This window comes from Perognathus longimembris, chromosome 6 (genome assembly GCF_023159225.1).
Source record: "Perognathus longimembris pacificus isolate PPM17 chromosome 6, ASM2315922v1, whole genome shotgun sequence".
Taxonomy (NCBI): Eukaryota; Metazoa; Chordata; class Mammalia; order Rodentia; family Heteromyidae; genus Perognathus; species Perognathus longimembris.
The window spans coordinates 18,454,314-18,470,827 of NC_063166.1; the positions used below are offsets into that span (position 1 = coordinate 18,454,314).

At 42.5% G+C, this 16,514-nt stretch overlaps 1 protein-coding gene across 2 annotated transcripts in view; it reads left to right on the top strand.

The window, feature by feature from the left end:
• The first annotated feature begins 5,329 nt into the window (after positions 1 to 5,329).
• Ripor2 (RHO family interacting cell polarization regulator 2) overlaps positions 5,330 to 16,514 on the top strand; it is a 177,879-nt gene continuing 166,694 nt past the window's right edge. The window contains exon 1 of one of the 2 annotated variants that reach the window (XM_048348371.1): positions 5,330 to 5,650. In XM_048348371.1, coding sequence (XP_048204328.1) covers positions 5,575 to 5,650 — 76 coding nt within the window. In that variant the 5' untranslated portion in view covers positions 5,330 to 5,574. The remainder of the gene's footprint in view (positions 5,651 to 16,514) is intronic. The other variant, XM_048348366.1, reaches the window with a different exon arrangement.

Below are 16,514 nucleotides of genomic sequence, written 5' to 3' on the forward strand. Positions count from 1 at the left end.
TTAGCCATCATAAATGCTTATCGAAGACTTACCACCAAAGAATGGAAAATAAGGGCTATAGGGTTCCCATATCTTGAATGAATAATTTGCTCATAAAGATAACTTTGTTGTCTTTATGCCTAGTGCATGTAGGCACACACGTGCGCGCGTGCACACACACACACACACACACACAAAAAAAAAAAAAAAACTGAATTCAATCCTCACAGCTGAATTCATCTTCCCCATGACCATAATATGACCAAGTAGATTTCCTTCCTAGGATAGGGTTTGCAGACTGAGAGAATCACACATCCAACCTGGCTGATGCCTTAGACTGCAGCGGTGTGAATCAGAAAATGATGTTTCCATGATGAGGTGGCTAGGATTGGTAGCAGAGAAAAACCAAGCCATGGAGTGAGTAAAAGACATATTACTAGGATGTAGTTCAGTGATAGAGCACTTGTCTTGTATATAAAGGCCCTGGGTTTGATCCCTAAGACTGACCAAAGAAAAAAAAAGAAACATCCTAGAAGAATAAAGACCATAGAATCCGATTAATAGCTAATAATTAAGCTCTGACTATTCAGCAGGCACATTTCCACATGGATGAGCCCTCTGGCTCCTCACCATATCCCATGGTGTAGAAACGAGTGACTCTTACCCAAGGTACAGGACACTCAAGCCTGAAGTGGTTTCACAAATCACTCAAGGTCACTTACTTCAAAAGGGTTCAGGCAGGAGTCAGTCCTCTGGCTAAACCCCGAAGCCCAGTGCTACCCACTGGGTTACAAGGCCAGGGGAGTAGATGTGTGTTTGGAAACCAAGTTTAGATGTTGTAGTTTCTGAGAGTTATGGAAAGCCTGGCAGATCTGAACAGATTACTACCTGAATTCTGCTTCATACTATCCAAAACTCCCCGGGGGGGTGGTGTGGTAAGTGATGTTGTGTTTTCATTATTTAATCCAATTTATCTACAGTTGAAATGAAAGGAAGTGACTGGCTTTTAGGTATTCACAAGAATAAATTGGAGTGTGTGGCCAAGCTATAACAGGAGGGCAGGCACTGGATGGGAAGCTGACGAGGTTGTATCAGTCACACAGGGGAGGGTAGTTTGGCAGCTGGAGAAAACTTCTGGGCAGTAATTAGGAGGGAGAAGCAACAGGACCAGTTGTTCGCCTGAATGTGGAACTAGTGGGGATGGCATGATATCTGGAACAGGAAATGCTGGAGAAGTCAGTCTGGGTGGAAGAAGAGAAGGAGCTGAAGAACAGTAAAGGACAGCACCAGATCCAAAGAAAACATGATAAGCACACATTGGCCTCTCCTGTTAGCCCCCTGGCTTCTTCCATGGTCCAACCCCACCCAAACTGTGTATCTCTGCTCCACCAAAACCGTCTTCCAAAAATATCCAAGGCTTACAAAAAAAAGCCCAAATGTGACATCATAGCTAAGCCACCAGGGAAAGAACATTATATTAAAGTTTTGGAATAGAGTAGGTAAGATCTGGCTGTGTCAACTTGAATGTATTTCATAATCTCTCAAGTGTCAGGTTCATTTTCTAAAATGATCCACTTGGACCTGATGTTGTGCATAGTAATTCTCTAATACCTGTCCAATTTTCTCATTTTTTATTATTCAATAATTGTCTTTGTCAAAGCTACCTAGTACATAATTTTTAAATAGAATGTTACTGCCTAATTTAAGAAACACTATGTGGACAGGGTATACAGTTAATATTGGTGTTTTTATTTTTACTTAACTTGAAAAATTACTAAAAGTTATTGTTAAACACATGGCCTCTTCAGCTAGAATATTCAAGTCCAAATCTTACCTCAGCCACTTGCTGTGTGTGGCATGGCAAGTTACTGAATTTCTGTGTACCCTACCCAGTTCCTTCATCAGAAAAATGGATATGGGAGTTATAAGTTAACTATATGAGTTATATAAGTTCTATGAGTTAACATATACAATGTACTGTTAGGTCAATATGGTTTTATTATTATCTTTAAGTAGTTGTATAAATGAGTTTCAAAGCAACATATTGATTTATGAGTACAAGGCTTCTTGATCAATGTCACTCCTTCCATCTTTCTCCCTTATCTCTCCTAACCCTTCCCATCCCTTCAAGCTACCTGGTTCTGTTTTCAGATATGTATATTGAATATTTTGACTATATTTTACCCATTATTTCTCTCTTCATTCATCTGGAGAGAAAAGACTCTTTAATCCCCACTTTTTTAGAATAAAAAATGTATTTGCTAATAAATTGGCAATCATGTCGGGAAATGAAATGAACTCATATATCTACACAAAGTATGGAAATAGCCCATTTCTTCCTAAGTACTTGAGTAGCTAACTGAATACCCTGACCAGCATCTGTGTCCAGATCCTCTCACAATTTCCAGAGGAAAATCTGAGTTCTTCTGTTGTTTTTGTGGATATTAGTAATACAGAGTAAGAGAGAAAATAACTCGGGTTCTGTGATACCATTTTCCTTCTGGTATTTGATAAGCTTTTATTTTCCAATACGCTTTGCCAGCCAGTTCAGCTCTCCACTGAGTAATTAAAGGCCTGTCTCCCCCCACACTGCTTTTCAAGTCGAAACAGCCTTGCTGGTGTTCTTTCTCCTGAGTCCAACATCTAACTTCCATTGATTGAGAATGAGTTGGAGGAGAGAAAAGAAAAGGATCACATAATTATGGAGCTTTTATTCAACCATATTTTTTTCCTCAAATTTTTATTATCAAACTGACGTACAGAGAGGTTACAGTATCATACGTTGGGCATTGGATACATTTCTTGTACTGTTTGTTGCCTTGTCCCTCATGCCCCCCTTTCCCTCCCCCCCCAGGTGTTCAGTTCACTTACACCAAACAGTTTTGCAAGTATTGCTTTTGTAGTTATTTCTCTTTTTTTACCCTGTGTCTCTCGAATTTGGTATTCCCTTTGAATTTCCTACTTCCAATACCAGTAAACACGGTTTCCAATATACTCAGATAAGATTACAGAGATAGTGTAGGTACAAACATAGGAAGGTGATACAAAACATCATCAATAATAGAAACTACACATACACATAGGACGTTGAAAGTAGTTACAACTGTGATATATCACTTGTTTCCATAACATGGAGTTCATTTCACTTAGCATCATCTTATGTGTTTCTAAGGGTATAGCTATTGGGCCTTGTGATGCTCTGCTATGGCTTGCCTAAACCTGTACTAATTATTCCCAATAAGGGAGGCCATAGAGTCCATGTTTCTTTGGGTCTGGCTCACTTCACTTAGTATAACTTTTTCCAAGTCCTTCCATTTCCTTACAAATGGAACAATGTCATTCTTTCTGATAGAGGCATAAAATTCCATTGTGTAAGTGTACCACATTTTCCTGATCCATTCATCTATGGAGGGGCATCTGGGTTGGTTCCAGCTTCTCGCTATGACAAATTGTGCTGCGATGAACATTGTTGTGCTGGTGGCATTACTGTGATTTTGTTTGTGGGCTTTTGGATAGATACCCAACAGTGGGGTTGCTGGGTCATAGGGGAGTTCTATATTGAGCCTTCTGAGGAATCTCCATACTGCTTGCCAGAGTGGCTGAACCAGTTTACATTCCCACCAACAATGAAGTAGGGTTCCCTTTTGGGCACATCCCCTCCAACAATTGTTATTATTAGTTTTCTTGATATATGACATTCTTGCTGGGGTGAGATGGAATCTCAATGTTGTTTTGATTTGCATTTCCTTTATGGCCAGTGATGTAGAGCATTTTTTCATATGTCTATTGGCCATTCTCATTTCCTCATCAGAGAAGTTTCTTTGTAAGTCTTTAGCCCACTTGATGAGGGGGCTATTGGTTCTTTGCAGTTTTGTTTTGGAAGAAGGTAATTTTTTTAGTTCTGCATATATTTTAGAGATGAGGCCTTTGTCTGTTGAATGTCCGGTAAAGAACCATATTGTTTTTTATAACACATCACTCCTAGCAGATTCTGTGTGTTTCCACCACAAAATTCTGCTACTTATGAAAAGGTAATAGCTTGTGGGCCCAAACAAGAGTGAAAGTTGACATTCACTCTGCTCTTAACACGGATGAAAATTATCCTTAGGAGAATCACCCTACATGACACATTTATTACGTGATGAAAGAGAAAATAAAACAGAGTCCTTCATAAAAGGAACTGCATGATTCACCCTGGCCCAGAGGCAGTGTCATGTGACCAGAACAACAGCCCAAGAGGACAGTGAGACACTTGGACCTAAGCATCTTGGTAATAACAAGGAAACTGGCACTATTCATATTTAAATTCACAAGAGGAGAAATGCAACCTCTTTTTTTGTCTTTGCTTTGCTTGTACATTGGGCTCTCACTCAGCTTACTTTATAGCTGATGTGCTACCACTTGACCCACACCTCCAATCTAGAATTTTGCTGGTAGAGAAAGAATCTCATCATGGATTTCTCAGCTCAGGCAGACTACAAATCACAATCCTCCAGTCTCAGCCTTCTGAGCAGCTAGGATTATAGGTGTGAGCCACCAGTACTCAGCAAATGCAAACTTTTCAATGTCCTCTCTTTAGCTCTGATGGTATTGGCCGACAGCCCAATCAGTTGTTCTCACTCATTCTGTACATCAGGATAGTGAGAGACAGGTCATGCATGCAATGGAAACTTTAGAAAATGGGTGGCTTCATGGAGAGGAGAGCCTGATAGTAATTTAAAAACAAAGCACAGTTGACTGGGGGTGAGGGCGACTGGTGGCCTGTGGCTGTGATCCTAGCTACTCAAGAGACTGAGCTGGAGGATCATGGTTCTAACCCAGTCTTATCTCCAATTAGCCACCAAAAACCCAGAAGTAGAGCTGTGACTCAAGTGGTAGAGAGCCAGCCCTGCATAACAAAGCTATGAGACAGTGCCCTGGCCCTGAGTTCAAGCTCCAGTACTAATACACACACACACACACACACACACACACACACACACACACACAATTTATTGTTCACTTCCCAAGTGCTAGACACTCTTATAAGCTCCAGGGACGCAGCAGTAAATAAATCCTGTACTTCCAGATGTGAGGAGTGTCTCTCCCTGGGGCTCCAGCAGCACTGGCCCAAGATCCTGGCAGCAACGGCCTGCTTCCCATCCAGCCTGCAGCAGGATTCCCATTTCAGGCCATTCCTGAGCCACAGGCAGCAGAGACACCTGCCCTCCCCCAGCGGCTGCTGGGCTCCTCTGACACAGGGAGGACACAGGAGCCTAGTGATCTTCTCTGCTGGAATACATTACCTCCCCATCAAGTTCATGCATAAAACATTGCACAGGCGGCCAGAAAGTCTGGACCTGGGCAGCTCAGCGTGGCAGCTGCCTTCCAGCCAGGCAGGAGTTAGGGGGAAGGAAAGGCAAGGCTAAGCTACAAGATAAAAGTCCACGGAAACCTCAAATTTAAAAAAAAACCAAATTGTTCAAAAAAACAAAGAGGAGGAACTTAATCTTTTCTCATTGTATGTGCATCTAAACTTGACTTCTCAGATTGCTACAAGACCCTGTGGCCACCCTGTCATGACAAAGTCCTAGGCCACGGCCTTTGCTTCTGACCATGGTGCTACCTTCAAGATTACACTGGATCCGAAACAGGCCATGGAGGGACAGGATCCGGAGGCGACGGCTCAACCGTGAGTATCCCCCAAGGCTGTCCCAATGTCTGTCTCCCCCACTGCCTTTAACCCCTTATTTCTCTCCCAGGATCCTCATTCCTCACCCCAGCTGCGCAGTCATCTCCCTTATTCCCTCCATACCCTCTTCCAATGAATGGTCCCCTTTTTCACCCACACTCTCCCTCTTCCTGTTTCCTTCCCACAGCTGCCCTGCTTTGAAGTAACTAGATATGCCTTGTTCACAGAGGCAGGCAGGAGCAGGCCTCTGAATTTCTCTATCTAGATGGAAAATAGAAATAAATGTTTGTATCCAACTAGACGTTGTGTAAACCAGAGACTTTGAAAACATAGCATTTGTCCATCAAACAGGTGTAGGAAGAATGAATGAAATCCAAAGGGTTGGTTTCTTTTAAAGGCTCGACTGTGTTTCTTAATAAACTCACAGTAAAGTTTCTCTTGCGTCGACGAGAGCTCTGACCCAAATGGAGAGTTGACCAGTAAAATAATAATCTAAGGCAGAAAAAGCATTCCTCATACATGCCAAATCCATTGCCCATCAACAAGTAATGATTTAGTGTATTGCTGGAGAGGTTTATTAATCTCAGGTATCAGCAAATTCAAGTGGTTGATGGGGTGGGAGGAGGCTGAGGACGCAATGAATGAAATGAGGAAAAACAACCATGAAACCACAATGATAGATTACAAATGACATTTGGTCTCTGTATGGGGAGGCACAAGAGAAGGGTAGAGAGTATGGTAAATGGGAAGAATGGAGCATGTGGGCTGGGGCCCACATCAATTATACTAGCACTCTGTTCTCATTGGGGAACATGTCCAGTTGCCAGGTTTTGGAACTGTTAAAAAATATGCCTTCTTCAATGAAAGTTCTCAAGTTTAAATGTTGGCAGTTGATTCTTTAACATTTAAACACTGGGATAACCCAGGTTGTGGTATACAATATGACTACTATGGGTCACCAGTTAGCGAGCCTGAGTTTCTGTGTGAGTGTTTGTCATTAGAGGGCTGTCATGCTCTTGTTATTTATGCCTAGTTACATGTCGGGGCATCTTCAAGTGTTAAAAGGCCCTGGTGGAGACAGTTAAATGAAGATGAATGAGTGGCTTGGGAATGCAAATGCTAAACACAGTCCCAGTTCAATAGTTCAGGAGCCATGGAGAGCTGGTCCCAGAGTTCCCTGCATACAAGGAAATACTTTGCAGCCAGAAAGAAAACATGTCTCCTTTTCTTTAATTCTTTTCAACTGAAGAATGCATCAGTATGTTCTCAGAGCCTTCACTTTGATGAGCTGTCATTAATAGTTACTTTCTCCAGATATTTAAATGTCCTGTGGCCACCCTGAGTTTGAACTCTCGAGTTTGTGATGCCTGGTCCTGTGTCTATTGGAATGAGGGTGTGCCTCATGCATTTAAGAGCATGCCAGGAATGTGCTCCTAGGATGGGGGAGCAGAGATCTGCAAGGTTGTACCTGGATGGATGGGAAGTCAGCCTACACCTGCTTTTTTGCAGAAGAAATACTGTGTTGTGATTTGTGTATGCTTTTTGTTTTGTTTTGTTTAATTGTGGCATGGTATTCAAGCTCAGAAGTTCACAATTGACAGGCGGGTGCTTTCCCCTTCAGCCACAGCTTCAGTTCTTTTTGCTTTACTTATGTTTTGAATAGGCTCTTGCATTTATGCACCACTTGCCCTGGACTGACATTCTCCTATTTATGCTTCCTGTGTAGCTGGAATGACAGGTGCATGCTATTATGCCTAGTGCCTTTGTTGTTGTTGAAATGGGGTTTCTCTAACTTGTTTTGTAGGTTGGCCTCCCACTTTGATCCTCTTTTGTTGCTTGTACTCTCTTCACCTCTCAAGTAGGTAAGATTAGAGGTATGAGCCATTGGGCCTGGCCTGTGCATGGTTTTAAGATGAAAAGGTGATATACTAAGAAGTATTTGGCATAAGTGTCTTGAAGAATTTTTCTCCTCACTGGAATTGGACTTCAGGGGTTGGTACTTTCTCAACTTGCTTGGTAACACTTTACCACTTGAGCCATGACTTCAAGCTCTGCTTTCTTGCTGGTTATTTTGGAGATCGAGTCAAGCAGACTATTCTGTCCAGGCTGGCTTTGAAGCTTGATCCTCTGGTCTCAGCCTCCTAAATAGTCAGGATTATAGACTGAACCCCTACTCTGGCTGGAGGAATTCTGACATTCTCCCAAGATAGTGAAGAGCCTGATGCATTAGAGTCTGGGAAGTAGGGACATGATTAAATGACATTTTATGGTGTTTTCCCACTCAGGGAAGTCCTGTGAAGGAGGGGATTGAGAAACTGTAGAAAAGGGAAAGGAGGAAGACACAGTGGAGAGAGTAATGAGGAAGATATTCACAGAAAACTCCAGCCTAGGGTACCAGCCAGGACATTTGACAATTGCTAAAATCTGTCCTGATAATTTCTCCAGCCTTCTGACTCTGAGGCTGTTCTCACAGGATACCCTCCCCCCACCTCACAATTTGGGGATCCAAGTCTTATTACCTTATTTGTTACTGAGAAAAACAAATTTTAATGTCCTTAAATACACAAGGGGAACTTGTATGTTGCACAAGCACTAGCAGAAGGAAGTGCATATGCTATAATTTCCTGCCTATACAGAGATTACTAATCAATCACCTCACTCTTCTCTCCAAGGAGGCTAGACTCAGTCTTAGTACCCCACCAACACAGGCATGAGGTACCATACCTGTGCCAGGGAAAAATCATTGTTAGCCTCTGCAAGCATGACCCCCATTCTTCTGGTAAATGGGGCAACTGCCCTCACACTGGTTCCCCAGGCAGTTTTCCTTGCAAGTAAGTTTGAGCAGGTGATAGAGCCTATGTGAACCCCATACTTCACCTCCTTAAAAAGTTAAATTCTGCTGGGTATTGGGTGGCTCACCACCTATAATCCAAGCTACTCAGGAGGCTGAGGTCTGAGGATTGTGATTTGAAGCCTGCCAAGATAGAAACATCTGTGATTCTTATTATCTTCCATTAACCAGCAAAAAGTCAGATTTGGAGCTGTGGCTCAAGTGGTAGAATGCCAGCCTTGAGAGAAAAAGAACTGTGAGGCCCTAAATTCAAGCCTGAATACCAGGACATAATAAATAACAACTCTTATTGTAGGCAGAGCTCAGATAGAAGAGCCTACCGGATGGCACTGCCTGCAGACACCAGTGAAAGGATAGAAACAAGTTCCTCTGTCCCATCCCAAAACACAACAATGACCCAGCAGACCAGTGCTGGAGATTAAGGATGCTTGCTAAGGTGGCTAAGGTTGGATATAGGTAATTCCAAGGTAATTGGAGCTTGATGGGTGTTGCTTCATGGACGTTCTCCTCCCTCAGCCTAGTGGGATTCTTGATGGTGACCAGGTGAGAAGAGGGTATGGTCAGCTGGAGCTCCATAGAGCCTCCACTGCATTGTGGCTAGGGTACAGGTGGGATTTGAAGGGGTGGGGCCTTCCTGACTGAAGCTGCCCTGGGCTGACCATTCTATTTAGGAGCTAAGAACCCACCTAGTGGTCTTTATCCCACACAGGACTCTGCAAGGCACTGGGCTTCTGTAGGCAGCATCCTAGAGCCTCTTCTAAGCACCTCTGCCTCCAGATGAGACTCTGAGGCCAAAAGCTGGCACTGAGCAGGCCCCAGGGAGGCCTGGATAGGAGTAGTTGGGAGGGAGGGGGAGTGCTCCTTTCCCAGCAGCTTGAATGCGCAGTGCCACCCACTGTGCAGATGAACCCTGCTTAAGCAGATTCAGCATCAATTGACAGAGTGGCCTAGCTCACACTTTGCTTTCTGTCTGCCTCTAAGTGATCTGGCAAGAGTAGCAGACACATTGTGGACTGTGCTTGTGTTTCTCCCCTGAGTTGCTTGTTACTGGGATTTTGTACAACATGAGGAAGCCATGGCTGCAGATGTAGCTTTCCTACCCGAGAAAAGGCACCCAAACATCCTAGACCATAGCAGATGCCAGATGGCTGCCTCCCCACTGCCTGCTGGCTTGGTGTCCTGCTGTGCTGGCACTTAGAGTGGTTCCTGGCTGGCTGCAGGCACACCACGCAGGTGTACTCTTCTCTCGGACCTGCTTCCTTTAAAGAGCAAATGCATGGGCCAAGTGCAGTGGCTCACGTCTGTAATGAGGAAGCAGACATTCATTGGGAGGATTACAGTGTGATGCAAGCTGGATAAAAAGTTATCAAGATCTTATCTCAGCAAATTAGCCAGGCATGGTGGCATACATCTGTAAGCCTATAGACTTGGGAAGCATAAGTAGGAAGACCAAGGTATAAGGCTATATACCAGGCAAAAATGTGAGACCCTGTGTGAAAAATAACAACATATAAAGGGCTGGGGGCATATCTTAGGCAATGGAGCACCTTCCTAACAAATATGAAGCCTCAAGCCAAACCCTAGGAGTAAAAAAAAATAGCCATAAATTTAAAAGATGTGGAGATAGATGAAGGAATCATCCCAAATATTAAAAGAAAAAATATGAAGAACAAAACCTTTTAGAACAGTTTCTGAAATGTTTCCTGGGTTCTAAGCCATTTGCAACCTTAGCTATTAAGAGCCTAATCCCCCACACTAATGTGAATCAGTGATTCATACTGACTGATTCATACTGGTGGAGAAATTATTTCTATACCTACAAACGTGCCATTGCCTATTTTCTCATCATCCAAAAGACTAATTGTTTCACATGGCCTTACTTCCCTCCCTCCTGAATGATGTAATCCTTTGTCCCATTATCAAATGTCCAGTTCCTTGGAAATAAAACAAAACAAGCCACACAAACATACAAATAAATAAATTAGAAGGAAGGGAAATGAGAGAAAAAGAGATTTTGAATAATTCAAGGTGTTTCTGTTGGTTAGAAAGTTCTTTCCTCTCTTACGTATTTTTAATTTTAAAAATTATCTTTAAGTAGTTGTACAAAGGAAGTGCCATATAACAAAGCAGTTGGTGAATACAATGCATTTTGCTCAGTGTCACCCTTTCAACGTTCTTACCTCCTTTCAACCCACCTTTTTTTTCTTTAACTTTTCTTAGTTTTGTGGCATATGCCATGATTCTCGATTGCATTCTCCCCCTACTCTCCCTTCACTGGTCCATGTCTCTCCCCTTGGCCTCACCCTCCTCTTGGATGTACCTATTTCCTGGAATTCATTTTGTTGAGCTTTGGCCTAGTTTTTCTAAAAAAATTATACTATTTGAGAATTCCAAAGAGTCTATTGTACTTCAGTTAATCCATTTTTAACCACTTGCACATATCGCCCTACCTATTTCATTATCATTCTTTCTAAAAGATGAGTAAATTCCACTGTGTGTATATACCACATTTTCTTCTTGATCCATTTGTCCATTGAGGGACATCTGGCCTGATTCCATACCTTGGCTATGCTAAATAGTACTGCAAAGAACATGGTTGTGCTAGTGGCTTTACTGTAACCTTGATTATGTTCTATTGGATAAAGGCCCAAGAATAGGATTGCTGGGTCACAGCAACACTGGATGTCTACATGCAGAAACCTGACACTAGATCCTCATATATCACCTTGTACTAGCATCAATTCAAAATTAACCTCAAAGAAACAACAACCCATTTAATAAATGTGCTAATGACTTACAGAGAGACTTCTCAGAAAAATAAGTAAAAATAGATACATGAAGAAATGCTCGGGCTGGGAATATGGCCTAGTGGCAAGAGTGCTTGCCTCCTACACATGAAGCTCTAGGTTCGATTCCCCAGCACCACATATATGGAAAATGGCCAGAAGGGGCACTGTGGCTCAGGTGGCAGAGTGCTAGCCTTGAGCAGGAAGAAGCCAGGGATGGTGCTCAGGCCCTGAGTCCAAGGCCCAGGACTGGCCAAAAAAAAAAAAAAAAGAAATGCTCAACATCTCTGCCCCTAAAGGAAATGCAAATCAAAATGACACTGAGATTCTACCTAACTTCACTTAGAATGGCCACTGTCAAGAAATTAAACAATAAAGGCTGGGATGTAGCTCAGTGGTTTGATCCCCAGTACCAAAAAAGAAAATAAACAATAACAAATGCTGGTGAAGATGCAGCCAAAAGGAAACTAATACACTGTTGGTGCAAATGTAAACTTGTTCTACCACTCTGGAAAGCAGTATAGAAATTCCTCAAGAAAAACTAAACAAGAACTACCCTATGGCCTAGCAATCCCACTCCTGGGCAATTATCCAATAGAAAGTGCTCTCTTTATATGAGCATTAGTCTGCCTAGATACTTTAGCTATCTCTAGCCAAGGACAGACAAAAGAGAGAGTGTAGGGGCAGCAATAACAAATTCACAAACAAAAATAATGAGAGAAAATGGCAGAGGGATTAGAGAACTCAGAACTTGATGGGATCCTCAGGTTAGTTATTTTTAGAAGGAGTTCAAGAGTCTAAAAGTTCATCACAAGCATGAGAACTTGGTCTCTGGGTGGCAGCAAATGGCCTGAACTGCACATTCTCACAAGCAATAGCTAGAGTAGCCATTTGGGTGTGAGGAAGCTCTTGGGTATGGGAAGTATATTCATATATGTTAGCCTTGGCTCAAGCCACAGAGGGAGGATCCATTTTTTCCTCTAAAATATTAAGATCAAAAGAATTTCTTCACTGAATAAGACAATGTTAATTACACACACACAAACACACACGCACGCACGCACATTCACATCAGCTGTCAAAACTGTGAGCTTGAGCAACAGCACTGAAATATAAAATTTTGTTTTGATCTTGATTTTGTTTTGATCTGACAGCAAGCTAACATGTCTTTGTTGTATAAAAAAAACAAACAAACAATATGAAAATAGAATGGTTGGGGCTGTGAGTATAGCTTAATGGTAGAGTGTATAGTTAGCACACATGAGACCTGAGGTTCCATCTTCAACATCAAAAGGGAGGGAGGGAAAAGAATGTAGGGATGGAAGGGAGAGGGGATGAGAGGAAAGGATAGAGGGAAAGAAGGAAGGGAGGGAGGGAGGAAAGGAAGGAAGGAAGGAAGGAAGGAAGGAAGGAAGGAAGGAAGGAAGGAAGGAAGGAAGGAAGGAAGGAAGGAAGGAAGGAAAGAAGGAAGGAAGGAAGGAAGGAAGGAAGGAAGGAAGGAAGGAAGGAAGGAAGGGTAAGAGAAGGGAAGGGAAAGGGAAGAAAAAGGGAAGGGAGGGAGGAAAGAAAGGGAAAGGAGAGGAGAAAGGAAGGAATAAAGGGGGGAGGGAGGGAAGCTCTCTAGAACTCCTAGCAACCATCCTGTACCACAAGGAATCACATTAGAATATATTCTAAGTATATTCTTTTCATAGGACTAATGCCATGTTCTGAAACTTGTTATTTCATTTGACAACATAATCTGAGTACCTTTTAATGTTTCTTCATAGCAATAAATATCTTCAGACTGGGTATGCGTAAAGAACTTCAAATGAAAACTGATGAGTTGGCGAGAATTTCACAATCTAATCTGATTCATTTAAATACAAACAAATGATTATAATTGTAAAGTGGTGCATTAGGTGGGAACTGAAACTTCCAGGTAAGCAATTCACCACAGAGGCCATGCCCATACCATCTATTCCCCATGGAAAATTGATTGTTTAAATGGTCAGGGCAATCTGGAGAGGCTTTGTATATTTATTTTCAGAAAATGATTGCTCATGCCCTCTTTGAAGGGAACTTTTCAGCCCTTATGAAACCAAGGGTGATTGGGAAACAAGATTGTCTTCAGTTCCTTCAAGGGTAGTTTCTGAAGCACCAGAGATATTCTTGTGCCCAGGGGCTAGTGTCTTGGCATTGATTTCCATCATAGAATGGAATGAAAAGAAGCATTTTTTGTTAGTCAGCTTTCTATTGCTGGAGAAAAATAGGAGATAATCAACTTAGAGGAGAAAAAGAATGAGAAAGGGACTGGGATATGGAATCTTCTTTAGGACACAGCTTCCATTGACTTCAAGACCTCTCATTAGACTCCACCTCTTGAAGGTTCCACCATCAGCCAGTTGCACCACTTGGGGCCAATCCTTTAACATATAGACCTTTGGAGAACAGGAGAAGAATCTTAGCATCTGAGACATAACGTTAAAAGAAGAGCCAGGCAAAACTAAGGGAAACAGAGTCCTAGATATTTGCTAACCTTTTGGATTGCTGTGGCCCAAAACTTATTCCCAGAGATTTGTAGCAAATAACCCAAGAGGAACCACTCCTAGTTTGCCATTTGTAGCATGGCCACCCTGGAGTGTTGAGCTATTTCCTGCTGGAGCTAGAACCATGGACACATGTCCTTCTGCTCCACACATGGAGAAATAGAAATCATCCTACAGTAATATGTCCTTAATTAAATCCTGGACTTGATTCTCTGCAAAAACAAAACAAAACAAACAAGCAAACAAAAAAACCTCTTCTTGGTGAGTTCAGGGATGAATTCGTCCTTCATTCTGGAGCTCTTTCCCTTTAAGACCCTCTGCTGTTTAACCCCTCACTAAGCTCCATGATTCTAGATACTTTGCTTCCCTGAGCTTGGGCTGCCTCATGAATAAAGTCCATGAGGGCTTCAGTCCATCAAATATGCTCACATAATAATCATTGCATTAAGATAATTCACATGGAAATATGTAACCAGCTATGCAGAGCCATTAAAATATTATTTATTTATTCTTTTGCATGTGTGCTAGTCCTAGGACTTGAACTTAGAGCCTGGACAGTGTCTCTTAGCTTCAGGCTAGCACTACACCTCGTGAACCACCATTCCACTTCCAGCTTTTTGGTGGTTACTTGGAGATAAGAGTCCCATAGACTTTCCTTGCCAAGGCTGGCTTCAAATGTCAATCTTCAGATCTCAATCTCCTGAGTAGCTAAGATGGATTGTAAGTGTGAGTTACTGGTACCTAGTTTTCAATATCTATTTTAAAAATAAAATGAATGAGAAAGTTGGCAGCTTACTAGATAACCAGCAGATTCCAGAACATGCCATGTGCCTCAGTGTGTTCTTTCAGCCTTGCTGAGCCAGTAATGTCAGCAAATAGACACTGACCCAGTGCAGCAACCCCAGGGTGGCCTAGGGCTGAAAGATCCGGCTACACATATCTGCCTCTTCTCAGGCAGGCCCCAATCTACAGTAGAACACATGGCATTTATTTCCTCCAGGCTTTCGGCCTCTTATCTCCTGCCAGCACCCTTTTAGACGTAGCTCTGGCTTCAGATCCTTCAAGATGTTTGAAGACAACCTTCTGAGCTTTCCTTAAAACAGTCCTGTACTTGCATTTTACAGTAATCTCCATTTTGCAGAGGAAGGTCACCAATTCAAAGAAAATTCATTTCTCAATCCAAAACAATTCATACTCTGGAATTCATATAAATGATTTCTTGAAAAGTATGCATAAATGTTTCCACTTAAAAAATATACATGAGCTCCCAGCTTGTGTATATTTTTTACAGACTTTCTTGCATAGACTGACTTCAAACGGGGACCCTCAGATCTCAGTCTCCTGAATAGCTAGGATTATAAGCAAGAGCCATCAGTGCCTGGAATTTACCCTTCTTTGAAGGCACACTGCTTCTAGGCAGGTTGGGAAGGCAGAAATTGAGAAATGAACCTTCTTATCTGTTCTTGTAATTTTTGAAGGGTTATTTTCACATTTCTAACCACCCCCCCCCCAAAAAAAACCCACCTCCTTATCAGGGTACTCTGGGCTCCCCAGCACCCAGCTTTCAAAGCACTCTTGTTCCATACAGAGCTTCTACAGAACTCTAAGGTATTATCTCCAAGGAGCACACAATTTAAACACCACAGGCATTTCAATTTCTTTGTTTGGAGGCATCCTAAAGCTAAATAAGTAGATGCTTTTAAATCACCTTCTCTCCTTGACATGGTTTTAATCCATTTCTCGGCACTCCTACCACCCACGTGGACACCAGGACCTGTGTGGGACTGGGCATGAGGTACAGGGGGCTTCTAAACTGGTACAGCCCACCTGCAGGCACATTACGTCCCACCTCTGCCTTCCCCTCCCCCTGCTTCCCAGTCTCCTCCCCCCACTACTCTCTTGCCTTTGTGGCTCTTTCTTTCTGCCTTTAAGGAGACTACTTGAAGGTTAGCTGGACATACCCATCCATGCCAGATTCCTTACCTAGCCTCATTCAACTAAGTCACATACTTGACCTTGGAGAATGAATGTTGTTGGTCTGAAAGGTTGGCAACTTTGGTGCTCAAATAAATGACTAGAAAACAGAGAACACCCATGTACGTGAGGAAAGCCAATAGACAGAAGGAGGAAAACTGAAGTCAGGCATTGACAGCACACAGAAGCAAGGTCAGCTGATACTCTCAGAGGTCATGGCATAGGAGAGCTTTGGAATTGCATGACACAGCACTACCGCAGTATCATCTATGGAAACCAAGTCAAGAAACCAAGTTTCTTTTGGAGGGGTCTTTTGGGGGGCTACTTCTAGGACACTGAAATGGAAAGCATTCACTGTTCTCTTTTTCTGGCTGCCTTACAATTGCATTCACTGCAAGTAGTGCTTGTCATGTTTCTCTGCGGTCTCTCTTCAGACTTCAACTGCCCTAGAAAGTTAGCACCTAAGTCCCTAAACTCTATAATTATTATTTAGGTTAATTGAAGGTACATGTGTTATGTTGGGTTCCAATGGCTCATGAATATATTCTTAGTTATTAAGGAGGCTGAGATCTGAGGATCACAATTTAGATCCAGCCCAAACAGACAAAATCTGGACACCCATATCTCCAACTAACCAGCAAAAAACTATACGTGGAGTCATGGTTCAAGTGGTGGAGCACAGTCTTGAGTAAAACAGCTAATAGAGACCACAAGGCCCTGAGTTC